General features: G+C 34.1%; 1 protein-coding gene across 2 annotated transcripts in view; it reads right to left on the reverse strand.

Annotated features, from left to right (window-relative positions):
* Positions 1-198: 198 nt before the first annotated feature.
* The window catches only part of ppp3cca (protein phosphatase 3, catalytic subunit, gamma isozyme, a), a 72,070-nt gene continuing 56,510 nt past the window's right edge, over positions 199-15,758 (reverse strand). The window contains exons 12-14 of one of the 2 annotated variants that reach the window (XM_005171876.6): positions 13,754-13,851; positions 8,359-8,385; positions 199-2,781 (exon numbers count right to left, since the gene is read on the reverse strand). In XM_005171876.6, the coding sequence (XP_005171933.1) occupies positions 2,618-2,781; positions 8,359-8,385; positions 13,754-13,851 (289 nt within the window). In that variant the 3' untranslated portion in view covers positions 199-2,617. The remainder of the gene's footprint in view (positions 2,782-8,358; positions 8,386-13,753; positions 13,852-15,758) is intronic. The other variant, NM_001166628.1, reaches the window with a different exon arrangement.

Genomic DNA, 15,758 nt, shown 5'->3' on the forward strand with positions numbered 1-15,758 from the left:
CACAGGTGAACAGAGTGTGCTGTCAAAGTGATGAAGATCTTTTTTTTTAATTTGCTGGTGTTTTTTTGTAATTTGCATGCGTTTTTTAAAAATGCGGCACATTAAGCTCTCTCGACTACTGTATAGAAATGTATTTGCTTGTTAAATCATTCAAGTGAATGGTGAATTTTTCCAAAGAAAATATGACCAAGCATGAGGTCCACAGTATTTCAGTTTTTATTTGTTTTCTTAACTGATACATCTACAGAATATCAAGAATTTATGGTGGCCTCGCATTACAAGTACTTGACGAAGGGATTGTTCAATGAAATCCCCATATTGTAATTATAATTATGCTATTAATGTGCATAAACAACATCTCTATACATTCCCACAGATGTGTGCCAGGGACTTAATTGAGTCTCTGAGCCTGCGAAGGCTTAATACTCAACATTTCAGCTCTTTAACACTCAGGCTGAATGCAAAACAGAAACTTAAGAGATTCAAACTTCCCCTTCCCTCCTCTAGAACTTAAGGTTGCCATTAAACAACAAGCAGGCCACACCCTGTTAAACCATTCAAGGAAAACCGTAAACTGATCCCAGCTCAGCTGCTTCATTTCAGTCCGCTCACTGGAATCAGTTAAAATACATGCAAATAAATGTAGCAAATTTTCCCTTTAGCGCTCACAGACATACTGCACTGATTTAATCCTGCAAAACACACACACACACACGCACACACACAAACACTTCAGGAAATGCTGTATGTCAAAAGGTTGCACTGGAATCACATATTTATTTCTGTTAAAAGCTGTGAATTCATACACCTAAAGAGGAGCACAACATATTGGCCATATCATTAGATTTAAATGCTTTAGTACTGAAATAGTGCTGTAAAATGAGTCTCATATAAAGAACCGGTCTTGTATTAAAAACAAAAGTCAAAATAAAACACATTTTACAAAATTTTTAAATGCTTCCACACAAATGACCTGATAAATGTGGTGGGTTGCTCGTGTGCATAGCATCAGACATTCAACACCATGACTAAAGCCGCTGCTCTAGCTAAAAAAATCAACTAAAACATCGCATTGAAATGCAGTTTCTTTATAATCTCTTGAAATTCTGTATCTGGACGTTAGGTGGAGACAAACCACAACTTCCTCTAAACAAGCAGCAGCCACACAAAAAAAGAGAAACAAATAAATCCCTTCCACAATACCTCACGTAGTGTTACAGCTCAAACACATTTATCAAACTCGGCATGCTTTGTTAACGTCTCAAGCGCAAACCAGATAAAATTGATATAATCTGTACGAGCATTTTCTCAGTGGAAGCTGAATACTTTTGCAGTAAATGACAGTCTGGAGAACATTCTTTTAAGAAATAAGACTTCCTGCTTCGACGTTATGTATTAGGTGTTCTCTATGTACAACCACTTGCATTTAGTGCAATTGTTTTCCCCATTACCTTCCCGCCCTATCCTAAAATGGGGTCGGTTAGAGCTCTGGCAAATAACTTATCACAACACAAAAAAAAAAAAAAAAAAAAAAAAAAAAAAAAAAAAAAAAAGAGAGAGAAGACTTTGGCTTTTAAGTCAATCAAAGCAACTTCACACATCCCACATTGGCTGTTACATGTGTACAAGAGCTTATAGGCATACTAACAGATTCAACTGTATATATAGATATTAACAAATAAAACAGTTTGCATGCCAATCTCGTCTAGCATTTTAAGAAACAGGCAAAAACGAATTGAGGGAAAAAAAAGAGTCTCTTCTTGAAGGCTTGTCAAATGACAGCTCTGAAAACCCAAAAATAACTTCCAAAAGAGATGCAGAAGTTACGTTTTGTGATTGTGACAGTGATTTCATAAGACTTGCTTTGTTTTTTAGTCCTTTCCCCACTCACAAATAGAATCAAACAACTTCTATTTAAGATCAATGTTATGGCTACTTACATCTGGCAAGACTCGAGTGCTGTATTTCGAAAAAAAGACATTTATAAATGCTATGGAAAAACAAAAAACACGGAAGCAGCTAATATTTAGTCAAAATTTAGCTTGAAACTGAGTAATATTAAAAGAGTTTTACTTTTTTATAGATATAAAATAGTTTCAATTGAACTTGCAGTATAACGTCTTTCCCTTAGGTTTGTTTTGCGCTAATAAATCCCTTACAGACATATTTATTGATAAACATGCATCAATATATTCAACCAAACCATCCCTTGCCAAATACATCATGACATATAATAATAAAAACTGGGATTAACTAGATTTCAAAGCATCTTAAACTCCATTCTCAAGTTATGAACTGTAGTTGCGGTTTAAAGGTTGACACATTGTGACTGTATACCTGTTTTTTTTTTCTTTTTGCACTTCCAATGTTCACTCGTTTTTAAAATGTTGCTATCTCAAGTACATCTAATACGCTTCATTTAATAAATAAAATCTCATGTTTGTACTTAGTTATAAGTGTTTTCTCTCTCTCTCTCTCTGATTGTGGAATGATTCCTCTCCACATCCCAGGCCACATCTCCTCTGCAGGATCCGGCAGTTGAAGGGTCTGTCTCATGGAGAACGTGGCAGAAAAAGAGAAAATCCTATGGAGGAGAGGAAAAGTGCAAAATCTCCCCTTACACATTCCCGTCAGTGCCGTTCTTCTCGTTGGCAGCGTTAACTGTGGTACCGTCAGGTTTCTGGCCGTCCTTCCGAGGCGGCATTCGTTCGTTTATTCGGTCCAGGCCACGAGCTTCTTCGAAGTTGCGGATTTTCCGTGTTGGAGAGAAGCCTTGGATGGCTACCGGAGGAAAAAATAACACGGAAAACGAGATAGTTAGGCAAATGTGCATGACGCTTATTGCTAATTTTCTAATCAAAAATGTTTTCACTATTTTAAAATGTGATTGTATCAGTGCTCAGAACTACTAAGCTTAATATCATTGCTGAAAATCGCTGTAGCTTAAAGGGGTCATGAACTGAAAATTCTAAATTCCCTGTCAACAGGTGATTGAGTAAGTTGGAGTACTCAAAATAGTATTAAAAAAAGCTGAAAAAAGCCAAGAAAAAAAAAAATCGGATTACACTTCTAAGCTTCTAATGTCACTGGTTTACACAATCAATGCATTTTTTTTTCAGCATGTCACAATTTATAAAATATTAGCCTCTACCAAATGGTTGATATGTTGGTTTATGGTAAAAATACTTATTAAATATAATGTGAAAATCTAAGGATATAAAGTGTAAAACCAATTTATTTAAAAAATTTTCAAAATAAAACACTTTTAAATACTAAATGACCTTTATTTATTTATTTTTAACTAAAAAACCAAAGTCAAGTGTAGCAGAGCAACATTATGCTTGTTTGTTTTTGTAAACCAACAATGCTGTGTAGTGCAAAACCATTATTTCAAACAGTCATTCTTTAAATGACTTTAACAGTCATTATTTAAAACAGTCAAAATATGGTCAACCATTTGGTAGATCAGGCAGTTAAAAGGTTAATGAAGTTTCAGACCATGTCAGTAAGAACTTAGGTCTTTTTAAGATGAATTTTACCTCAGATTTGTTAACAAAGTCACAATTCGAAACCGTATTTGCAAAATGCTCTAAAATAATAGGAAAATGTTAAAGACAAAAAACTACATTGGAGCTGACAGTAATGTCACACCACTCAAGTATGAGTAGGTGTTTTTTGTTGGGTGTTCACTATTGCAGGACATTGCAACATTGTAACACTTTATACCAGAACAAAACAAGAAAAAAGTCGTTTGTGACCCCTTTATTATTTTTTCCAAAATGGATTTGAATGAATTGCTTTACATCAGCTTTAATCAGTTTAGCATTTTCTTGATAATTAAAGTTACTAATTTCTTGCACAAAAATAAATAAATAAAAATCAACAATAAAAAAGGTGTCGATCTCTAACTTTGGAAAAGTATTGTGCAGTAAACAAATACAGCAGTGAATCATACAAATAATAGACATACAAACAAATAAAAACACCACAAAATGTTTAACAAAAACTAAACAATAAAAACCATCTGTGGGAAAAAAAAGTTGCAATTTATTGAATCAATTGAGATTTATTTAGATATCAAAATATTTATATTTATTATTCATGTACATATGAAGAGTTCAGATGCAAAAACCTCTAAATGCCGTCTAAAATTTCTATTGAAAACTAACATTTTTATCAGCCTCCTTTGTTTATGTTGAGTTATTCCACTTTGAAGACCACGAAAAGGACTTATTCTTTGCCATGAAAGTGATATTACTAAACCTTCACACAGGAGCCTAATAAAAATGCTTATTTTAAAGGAACATTTCAGATTGCATTTAAAGGTTTTTGCATCTGAACTCTTCGAATATATATATATATATATATATATATATATATATATATATATATATATATATATATATATATATATATATATATATATATATATTTTTATTTTTTTTTTTTTTAAGAAATGAATAATAAATTGTGCTTTTAATTTACATCACTCTTCGATCAGAAAAAAGGCACAAAATTTGTCATTGGTGTGGCACACATTTGTACCCTATTAACCTATGGATGTTTCCATCTTAATGGTACATTCTTGTATCTAAACTGAACATTTTAACACCTACATGATACATATCAGTACCACTTGAAGTGTTACCATCCCAGCTTTTGTACCTTTTGTTCAGAGAGTGTGAAATGAAGAAAGAAAGAAAGAAAAAAAAAAGAAAAAAAAAGGAGACTGATGGATTACCCCATCACACATATCACTCACATGAAACGTCTAAAAGAGCTCAAACTGAACACACATTCAACCGAACAACATGCACAAACAGGAAAGCTGATTCTTGCACAACTGAACAGGCTTATTATGTCCTTTGGCATTCTTGAAAACACCAGGCAACCGCCAAGGTGAATCATGCCCGGTTCCAGCTGACAGAGCAAACACTAGAAGCCCATTCAAAAAAAAAAAAAAAAAACAGAGATGCAGCTGAACTCAGAATTCGGGTCAGCGACTCGACAGCAAGAGTGTCTTGCTCTGGCACACTTAACGGTTCTTGCCGGCGTGTGCGTTTGTGTTTGTTTGCAGAGTAGCCCAGAGCCTCAGTACATTACAGCAGCAGGCGAGAGGCCTCAGGCAAGAGTGTTACGCGTGAACAAGAACAGACAGTCTTAGCAGTGCAGAGTCGTAACGAGATTAGAATCTGAAAATACTCGGCCTCTCCGCCAATCACACGGCAGCAGGGGAATTAGCACGCTCTAGCCAGGGCCCGCAACTAACCAGCAAACCCCTCCGGTCAACAGGAAACAGCTAATTAATGAGGAGGAGCAGAGCCGGGGCTGGAAGTCTCATTCCTGCATGGACAGTCTGAGGCGTCTGTGTCAATCAATTATCAGTAAAGGTCACCTGAGTTGAAATGCACAACTTTTTAATGTACATTAAAACATAAAGAACAGGTGGGATTTAAATGCAGTGTCCCAATTCACCTACTAATAGGCCTTAAAAGTATGTACTTCTTTGATTAAAAAAAAGTATACTTCTTAGTGTGTAACAAGACTAAGCAAACTTTGGAATGTACTACCTCCTTAACAAACTTGTGTGCCTTAGTCATCTTTTCATTTTATTTCATATTCATTTTATTTATTATCTTTTCATTAAGTTTATTTGTATATCTTGACTAAAAGTACATAATTTTTTTTTTTACTTAAAATACAAATTAAATCAAAACTAACTATGTGATTTTGTTAGCTCAGATTGCTAGTTTTGTGGTGAACAACAACAACAAAAAAATGTTTCCCTTAGTAATTTTTGATTGAAATATAAAAATGCACTTGCTGTTTTTTTCCCGGGTAAAGTCTATATACGATACAGCTTTGGATCCGTACATCGATATTCACCTTATTCTTTGTGTATAAATCTTTTTGGCTCGTGACTTCCAGTCTCATTAACTTCTATTGATTTTTAAACGTTAAAAACAGCTTGTTATGCTGCTTGATGTCGCAAACTGACATGTTCTTATTAAATGATTCTGCTGTTTGTGTAATCATGGAAACACTAGTTTGTAGAGCAAGTAGTGCTGTTTCTGCAATTAACTATTTTTCTGTCGTTTACTATTCCTAGTCAACTGAATCGGAAGTTCTAAAACAATCGCAGAAATTAGCACAATTCCGCGTTGAAGAATAAGGGCAATAGCATTATTTTCGTAACACTGTATAAAATTAATTACTATTTTTACATTACTATGACTGTTGGGGTGGAAATAGGTGTTAATAATATACAATTTACTAGGTAATTTAATAAATAAATGATACTCGGTACCACTTAATAAATAATTCTAGTTAACTTTGGGCCACAACCATATCTGATCTAGCAACAACCTTTTTTCAGTTAAATTGTCAGATTACACGTCCTAGGTATTTGGTTTTGGTTAACCTACATAACCATGCCACTCCAACGGTCCATTTTGACCACACACAGAAATGGTGAGAAGGAGGAGTCTGTTAGGTTGTAAGAACACTTCTAAAACCCTTTTCCCCAGCTTTCTAAATAAAACACCAAATTTACTACATCTAATCGGCTCGCAGTAGAAAAACTACGCGCCACGCCCACTGTTTGCTCATTTAATATTACTCTAGGACAGGCGTGACCAAGCCTGTTCCTGGCGATCGACCTTCCTGCAGATTTCAGTTGCAACCCATTTCAAACACACCTGCCTGTAATTTTCAAGTGCTATTCAGAACCTAATTAATTGCTTTAGGTGTGTTTGATCAGGGTTGGAGCTGAACCTTGCAGGAAGGTCGATCTTCAGGAAGAGGGTTGAGCACCACTGCTCTAGGAGCTGCGTCACAATATGAAAAAAATATGGTTGGAGCTTTTGGTTTATGTTAAAATCAGTATGAACCAGAGGTTGCTAGGACTTTGTTGTTGTATGTTGATGTACTTTCAACGGAAACTTAATACTGAGTAGGGGGCGGGGTTTTCTTTGTACACATCATTCACTTGTAGAAAACTAAGGATAAGAGGGGCGTGGTTAAGAATTTTGTGTCTGAAGCATCAAACTGACATCAATAGTCAGTGAAAATCTAATAGACATATAAGAATAGCCTAAAACTAGACTAGTGGTCAAATAGACAGACTTTATATGTGTAGTCATTCATGTCTGTTTATTTGATGACTAGTCTAGTTTTGGCCTATTGGCCTATCTATTAGACATCTTTTAGAAACAAAAATGCTTGCTGGGAACACCGCTTTATTCGCATGTCTTTTATGCAATATTCCAGTTTTGCTCGTAAATGTAGTTCACATTTTTGGGTGGAAACAGCAAATGTGCGCTAGCAAAATAAACATAGTAAATCCTGATTTCACATAAACTTTCATTTCCTACCATACTGAAGAAGCCACAGCAGGTTAATCTGCCATTCGCTTTTCTTTCATGCAGAGAAATCTCCTCAGGTGTTAGCATAATTATGCATTCAAACGTTAATGACCATACAGGACTTAATAAAAGGTTCACGTAGTTGCAGATGAAAACATAAACAAATATTTTCCAGTAGGTCAGATATTAATTAACAATCATTCAAACATCTATTCAAAGACTTTGCACTTGACTGTCAGCCTCATGTTTCTGCCATGTTTATAGCTTGGAAACACTTCTTACTCACATCTGCACCTCCAATTGAATCGTATGCCTAACTAATTCTGTTATCAAATACTTGCATGGATAGTATGTGAATTGGCATGCAGCAAGAGTAGCCCCTCCCCTTTTAAAAAATAGTCAATAGCATTTTGCTAACATCACAGCTTAGCCAGTCAGAGTCGGTGAGCTAAAGTGCATAAGGCACATAACAACCACAGTATTAGTAATGCATTTGAATAAGCGATCACATTATAGGGAAGTGAATACTTTAGATACTAAAGAGCATTTTATTGGTCAGAAAAATTAAACACAATGATATGTCATAAAAATGTTAATTCCTATTAATGGTTTTGAACACACAAATCTGAAATATGAATTTTGTTACCATGCAGGAGCACAACAGCTTATTGATAACCTTCAGACTAGGATTAATACCACCAACTTCCCAAAACTAACTTTGATTTCAGGAGGACTTTAAAAATGCAGTTCTGGGGCCATTTTAGGGTTATTTATAAAAAAAAAATACAAACAAAAAAATCAGGGAAAGAAATAATATGTGTGAGGCTGGTTTCAATTACAATCTCACAAAAAAAAAGGTGGTGCAAGAATACAGATTTTCCATGATTAGTCAGACACACACACACACACACACACACTGAGGTGAACAGCAAGACAGGGGTGAAGAGCACAGCTGATATGAGCAGGATTTGACACAACGTTGCTGCAGGCATACCTCGACCCTCCTTTGCTTCTATGGTGGCTGTATTAGCAAGCACAGCAGGAAGTAGCCCAAAATGAACGGAGAGACAAGTTATATCAGTGTCATTACATTACTTTGCATGCATATTAACCCATACACCATAGCAATGCATTAATATTAGTAGTCAAAGCAAGGGGTTTTCAAACTGGGGGGATTAGGGACCCCCAAGGGGCTGCAAGGCAGTGCTGGGGGGTTCAGTGGAAATCTTTGGAGAAAAAGCAATCAATCGATCAATAAGTAACACTTATAAAATACATGAAATAATCAAACATTTTAATAAAATTAATCAACCAAATAGGATAAACAAACAAATAAAAGCTTTTGATAACAAATAAGTAAATAAATTCAATACTGTGATTATTTTTTTAAAATATATTGATGTAACTTGTAGTGCAAATGCTTTTTAGACCCAATTTAAATTATTTTTTGCAGTATAAATAAGACTCTTCTTAAAAAAAAAAAAAAACATAATGATGCCTTTTACATTTTAGGATGGGGTCACTTGATCATGAATGGTCATATGTGAGGGTCTGTGGCATCTAAAAGATTGAAAACCCCCACCAAGTTAAAGAATTTACAGTAGAAAAACAGAGCACATATAAGTCAGGGAGAGAAAAAGAGCAGTTAGTTCATTAGAATCAGACGCGGTGTCTGAAAGCATTCACTCATTCATTATGTGCATAGCGGTTGAGTGGACTAGATCACCATCAAATAAACCACTGAGTAAATTCAGACTCCGGTGTCAATAGCAAGCATCAGATCACTCTCTCACAAACAATTTCAACAAGAACATGATGCGCATCTGTCCTGTTTGGCTTTTTGAACTGTATGTCATGATTAATTTGTCATGATTATTGTAGTATTTGGTAACAAACAGAACAAAATCTCTTGCTTGGTATGAATATTTATTCTTTTTTAATTATTTTTTTTGGGGGGACAAATAATACAAAATGATTTCTCGCTGTTTTTGTTTTTAAAAATAAATATTTAACAATATAATATGAATATCTGAATTCACTAAAAATATACAATAAGCTACACAAATTAATGCATATTGTTGTAACCTAGGTGCAAAATCTGCCATTTCTCTTTTTCTTTTATATTAGGATTAGATCACATGTATTCGAGTTGAATTTGATTTTGAGAAATAACGACACTGGATGCACACTCAAATCAGAGAGAATAGTGAATATATATTTAACTCAATCAATTATTTAATAATCTAAATATAAAGCCATCACACAATTACACAAACTATCATTGAAAAGAATGGAAGAGGGTTTATAAGGTTGAACTTTTTGACAAAATGGTTTATAAATATCTTAATTATCTTTATAAAAGAAGCATTTTTAAATTAATCCTATTTTCATTTTTATGATAGCGAGGAAAGAAATTACAGCTTAGTTTAAAAATGACCAATGAACTATTTATTGCACATGTGAAATAGGCATGGGACGATTACCGGTTTCAAGGTTTACTGTGGTTTGGAAATGTCAAGGTTTTAAAATCACTAAAATGTTCTGCTATATCGTTCCTGCGGTATATGTAAATTTTTTTTTTAAATGTGTTCTAAAGAAATCTGTGTTTTTGAAACTAATGAAGACAGTAGAAGTCAATGATTTTTTTTTTATTATTATTATTTAGCCGGACATGTTTACAATTCTAAAATATTAGAGTTTTCTAAAATATAATGAGGGGAAACTTGTTTTTTATCCAGACATTAAAAAAAAGAATATATTTTTGAGCATTAATCACAATTCCGTTACACTGTGAAACTAATATAATATTTTTATCCAGGGCTATCATACCATCAGAAACTTATTCAGTTCCATGCCTAGTGTGCAAATAGTTAGTCCATCATTTATTAAATGTTAACTGAACATTAATCAACATTATTAAGCAGTTTATGAGTACAGTAACAAACGCTGCCTTCTTCGCTTATATAATGTGCTACACAACTATATTTTCACGCTTTGTTAAGGATTAATTTTCACTACTAAATTAAACATTGCATTATTATTAATATATAATGAATAGTAGTTGGTAGTTTTTAAGATCATTCAGAAAGAGTAATCCATTAAAAACGAATCTAACCAGATCTATCAACCTATGTAAGAAGCTGGCAGTCATACAGCAAATCAACCAGCATCTACTATCATAACTTTCTCAGATTATATATATTCAGTATATATATATATATATATATATATATATATATATATATATATATATATATATATATTCACAGAAATAATACCCTACCCTAATATTGCCCTACATCCCCGTCTGAAGCACAGGCTAACAGTTTCTTTGATATTCCTCTCTGTTTTGCGGGCACAACTGGCTTGACGTCTGACCCGCGCAGACAATGAATCGGGCCTCTTAAAGGTCACTGGATTTTCTAGATGTACTTCAAACAGTGACATCCACCCACAGTCTGCCTCTGATCCCCCCCCCTCCCCTCGCTCCATCACTACTCATTGGTTTCCTGCTCTATTGGCCTTTAATGGCCTTTAGTGCTGGACAGGTCAGTCGTGATGCAGCTTCTGGGTGGTGCAGGTGCTCTATCGCATGGCTGAATGGGAGCCTACAAGGGCAGGGATTTGTACAGCAAACAGGCAAATAGGCAGTGTAAACATTGCATTAGTTCATGTGTGGACAGCAGGATGGAACAGGTGTTCACAGAGCTTGAAAATAAGCTCTAATGTGATGTTTGTATTATTGAGATGATGATGATGATAATATGTTTTTTATTGAAAGAAAATGAAGGCCTATTTTTAAAAATCATTAAGTTTTTTCTTTATGATTTCTGTGAAAATAAACCACTTTTCATCACATCAATCAATGGATATGCCAATTGTTCTTAAGGTAATGTCAAAATAAAGAAAAAAGTTTGAGGTCAGGAAGACGTTTTGCTAACACTTTACGATGAAGCCAAGAAAACAAGATAACTGGACATCGATAAAGTAAACGATTGTTCCATATTTGACGTTTATATACAGGGAGGTCACATATTTTGATCTGTTGGTCAGAGTTCAGAGTTCACCATGCTTGAACTTTGCACCACATCGACATGTGACACCTGTCACACAAGATTGCGTTTCCGGTCTGCCGCATTTGCTTGCATATGAATGGAAGTCTGCGCGGCGAAAAAATAGCAGTGTGACCACGGCTTAAGGTCTAGTAGTTACCAAAAGTCAATGAAATAATAATGAGCAATGCATCTGCTACAGTTTTTATTAATATTTGTTGATGTCTGTTAATAAACATGCAGCAGCTCAACTGTTCATATTAGCTTAGTCCCATTAAATAAATGTGTATTATGACTAATAATTGTTAATGCTAAAATCAAGGTGAACTAAAATGAATGCATGATTTAATTGTATAGGTTACACTTTACAATAAGGTTTCATTAGTTAATATTGGTTAATACATTTACAAACATGAAAGGATAACAAACTATACTTGTACAGAATTACTTAATCATAGTTCAACATTTACTAATGCATTATTGAAATCCAAAGTGATGTTTGTTAACATCAGTTAATCCTCACCGTGACTCAATATGAACCACCAATGAACTATATATTCATAAATGAATGCTTACAAAGCTGAATAAATATTGTAATAAACAATGTTTTTTTTTCATGATAGTAACTACATTACTAACACTAAAAAGTGTTACAGAAGTACGTTTAAGTAGTAAGTTAAGTTAGAGTACAAAATATATTAAAATGGAAAACTATTTTAAATTGTAATACCATTTAATACTGTTTTTATTTCTTTATTAATGATTTATGATAAGTTTTGATGAGCATAAAAGTTATTTCCCTAAATCAAATCAATCTATTCATCCGTCCATCTACCCACTGATTTATCTGCTTCCTAACTATATCTTGTATGCTTTAATCAAAGAATAAAAAGAAAAACGTATTTCACATTATGATAATGCTAGCAGAAAGGGGCAAATTAGCTGATTTGGGCATGTATAATGCAAATAACTAAGGCTGCATTTACACTGCATGGTTTAAGTGACTCAATTCTGATTTACTCAAATCAGATTTAGGCCTTCATATGTGGAAATTTATCCAGTTTGAATCATATCTGTGCCCGTGTGTCTGCAGTGTAAGCAGGTAAATCGGATTTTCACCTGTCAATGAAGTCAATGAAAGACAGAGAGAGCCACGTAGCCAATATAAACTAATATAAACCTGCTGCACATAAATCACGCCATGAGCATTATGATGCCTACATGTTTAAAAAGGCCTAAATTTAAAGAAGATGGTAAAATGAGAACTTTTCGGCCAAAAAAAAAAAAAAGAAAAGTAAAACAATATGTCAAAAAGAATAAAAAAAAAAAAAAAATTAAATACAGGAATGGAGAAACGAGCGCTTTTTATAATCAGCTGTCAGTTTGCGCCCGCAATTTTATTTTTGGGGGTCATTGCGCCTTTGCCGTTGATGTGTAAATGCAGGCTATCGGATACAGGTCCCTTTTAAAAGATGATGTAAGCTGGTCATAAAAAATAATAATTAATTAATTAATAAACAAATATATATATATATATATATATATATATATATATATATATATATATATATATATATATATAATACAGCCACAAAATCGGAATTGACCATGAAGAACTGCAGTGTATATGCAGCCTAACAAAAATATAAAAACGTACTTAACTATTAGTGAATGAGACCCAATGTCTTAACGCAAAACTTTTATTCCTCGAACTGGCCAAATTTCCTTCAACTAGAACAGGGGTGCCCAAACTCAGTCCAGAAGGGCCGGAGTTCAGCATATTTCAGTTCCAACCCCAAATAAACACACCTGAACCAGCTAATCAAGCTTTTTCTAGGTATACTAAAACTTCCGAGCAAGTGTGTTGAAGGAAGATGCAGGACATCGGCCCTCCAGGAGCGAGTTTGGACACTCCTGAACTCTTCTGATTTTAGGCTTTTATTTAACATAATTACCCCATTTTCATGAGATTTACCACCAACATGAATCTGACTGACAAGTGGTGTGTGTATTGTACAGTTGCTAATAAGTGATTTAAGCATAAAGTGCAGCCCAGAAAAATCCACTCAAGGCAGATGAAGAGCACAGTCTTCATCAGAATTTGCTGCTGGAGAAACAGGCTATCATCATCATCATCATCATCATCATCATCATCATCATTATCTCACATGTCAAAGCTCATTCTAGCTCCTGCATGCTGCTGTTTTCTGCTTCAGTATGACAGTGATGAGGGTCATGTGAGGTGGTGAAGATCTAGAGCAACATCCAGGTTGGATGTGAGAAGCCTCCTGAAAACACACCTGACTTGTCTCCTATAACAAAAGCACAAACACTTACCATTCTGTAGGGTCTGCTTGCCTCCAGACAGCACTCCTAGAGGTAGCGTTCCGGTTGGGGTGAGCCCTTTGAGGGTCAGTACACTCTCACTTTCTTCCCTGAAGCACAACACACATACATTCATATATACCACACACACACATACACATACATACAAACAGACATGCATACATACCATATTAGTGTTGTGTTTATAGAGCTAGCGGTCAAAATTGGTGCATTTGGGGGAATTCCGGCATCATTACTACTATCTCCAGTGAGTACATGGACACCAATACTTTATAAATATATATTTAATTTCATCAAGACAACACTCTGATGAAGATTACAATGTAAAAAGCAATTTTTGATTACCTTGATCTGACTAAAGTCATAATTGAACTAAACAGAAATAGAATTAAGAGATGTGGAGTATGCCGATTTTAGTCGCATTATTGAAGTGCAGTAAAGACATGTAAACACTGCAATCAAACTATTACTGTCATGTAGAACTTTTCGCAGAGTTCCACGGCTGTTTGACATAATTCTTTGCACCTACTGAGTCAGTAATGTACCACAGACACACATATCGTGAAATGTGGAGTTTACTTTTTTTCCATTTGACGTGCTGTATCAAATTCTACTACAACATCAGTCCTTACTTCATACTCGCATCCAATATGTCAGTTTGTCACGGGGGCATGAATGAAATGTTCCTGAATGAAAGTGAAACTGCTGAACTGCAGTTAAAGTCGACCAGATAACAATGAAATACCCAAAATTACATGAAACTCCAGAGGAAACAAGGATAGCATGGTAACGCAATGACTTTAATCGATCTATGCACTCATGTAAACACCTTAATCACATTTCCTCGTTCAGGTCAAGGCAAATCATTTGATTATTGATGTCCAAGTAAACATGGTCAATGTCAAATTATTCTTCAGAAATCATAATATGCTGATTGGGTGTTCTTTTATGCTCAATTATTACTGGTGCTTTATTTACATAGTCATTATGATGACTTTAATAATTATCAAAGTTGAGACTTCTTTTGTGGAAACTAAAACGTTTCTATTTTTAAAGATTCTTTAATGAAAATAAACTCCAAAATAACAGCTTTGACCTAAATCCTTTCGTTTTTATTATACATGCCTAGTTTCACTCTTGAACAGTTAATGTTGTCTTCAATTTATAAAGTACATGCATTTACTTATTTTTTTAAGATTCATTCAACATTTTACATTGTAATTTTATTTCACAAATACAGTGCTCAGCATATACAAGTACACCCCTCACAAATCTGTCTTTTAAATTCATATTTTTAATAGGAAGCTATACAATATTATATTTGTGCATATATATTAGATTAGTCAGTGCTGAAGCCAGATCTGGAGTTTATTTAACAAAATAACTGATGATAACCATCCAAAAAAATGTATATTAACTAAAATGTATATGTTATAGAAAAATATTAAATACAAACAAAAACAAGAGGAAAAATCAAGAGAAACAAAATTGGAAAAAAAATTGCTAAAATTTTGCAGGTTGTATTTTTTTTATATATTTTACTTAAATTTCATTGTATTATCTTTCAATTTCTAAATATGTTTGGTGACAAAATATTATGTTAATAAATCTGTGTAGTAAATTTGTTTTCTTTAAATGAACCAAAATACATTGGCTAAATTCACTGAGAATTGGATAAAAATTTTCATTTTCAAAATGGATTGTACTCAATTATGCTAAGCACTGTATATGCAGCCTTGGTGAGCAGAATATGCTTTAAAAATGACCAGATCCTAAAAGTTTGATTAGTAGTGTAAACGACTTAGTCAATTAGCACAAGGTGAGGAAGAACGAGAAAATATATGATAATTGTGAAACTGTTGCCAGCCTAATGTGAATATTGTTCTAAAAAGCAAAGACAAAAGACTTGAAAATGTCCTCTGTTCCCCCATTATCTATGGCATTGTTCGTCTGCAATAATGTCTAATATAATTAGGCTGCTATTCCGCATGATGAC

Source organism: Danio rerio, chromosome 5, assembly GCF_049306965.1.
Source record: "Danio rerio strain Tuebingen ecotype United States chromosome 5, GRCz12tu, whole genome shotgun sequence".
Classification (NCBI taxonomy): domain Eukaryota; kingdom Metazoa; phylum Chordata; class Actinopteri; order Cypriniformes; family Danionidae; genus Danio; species Danio rerio.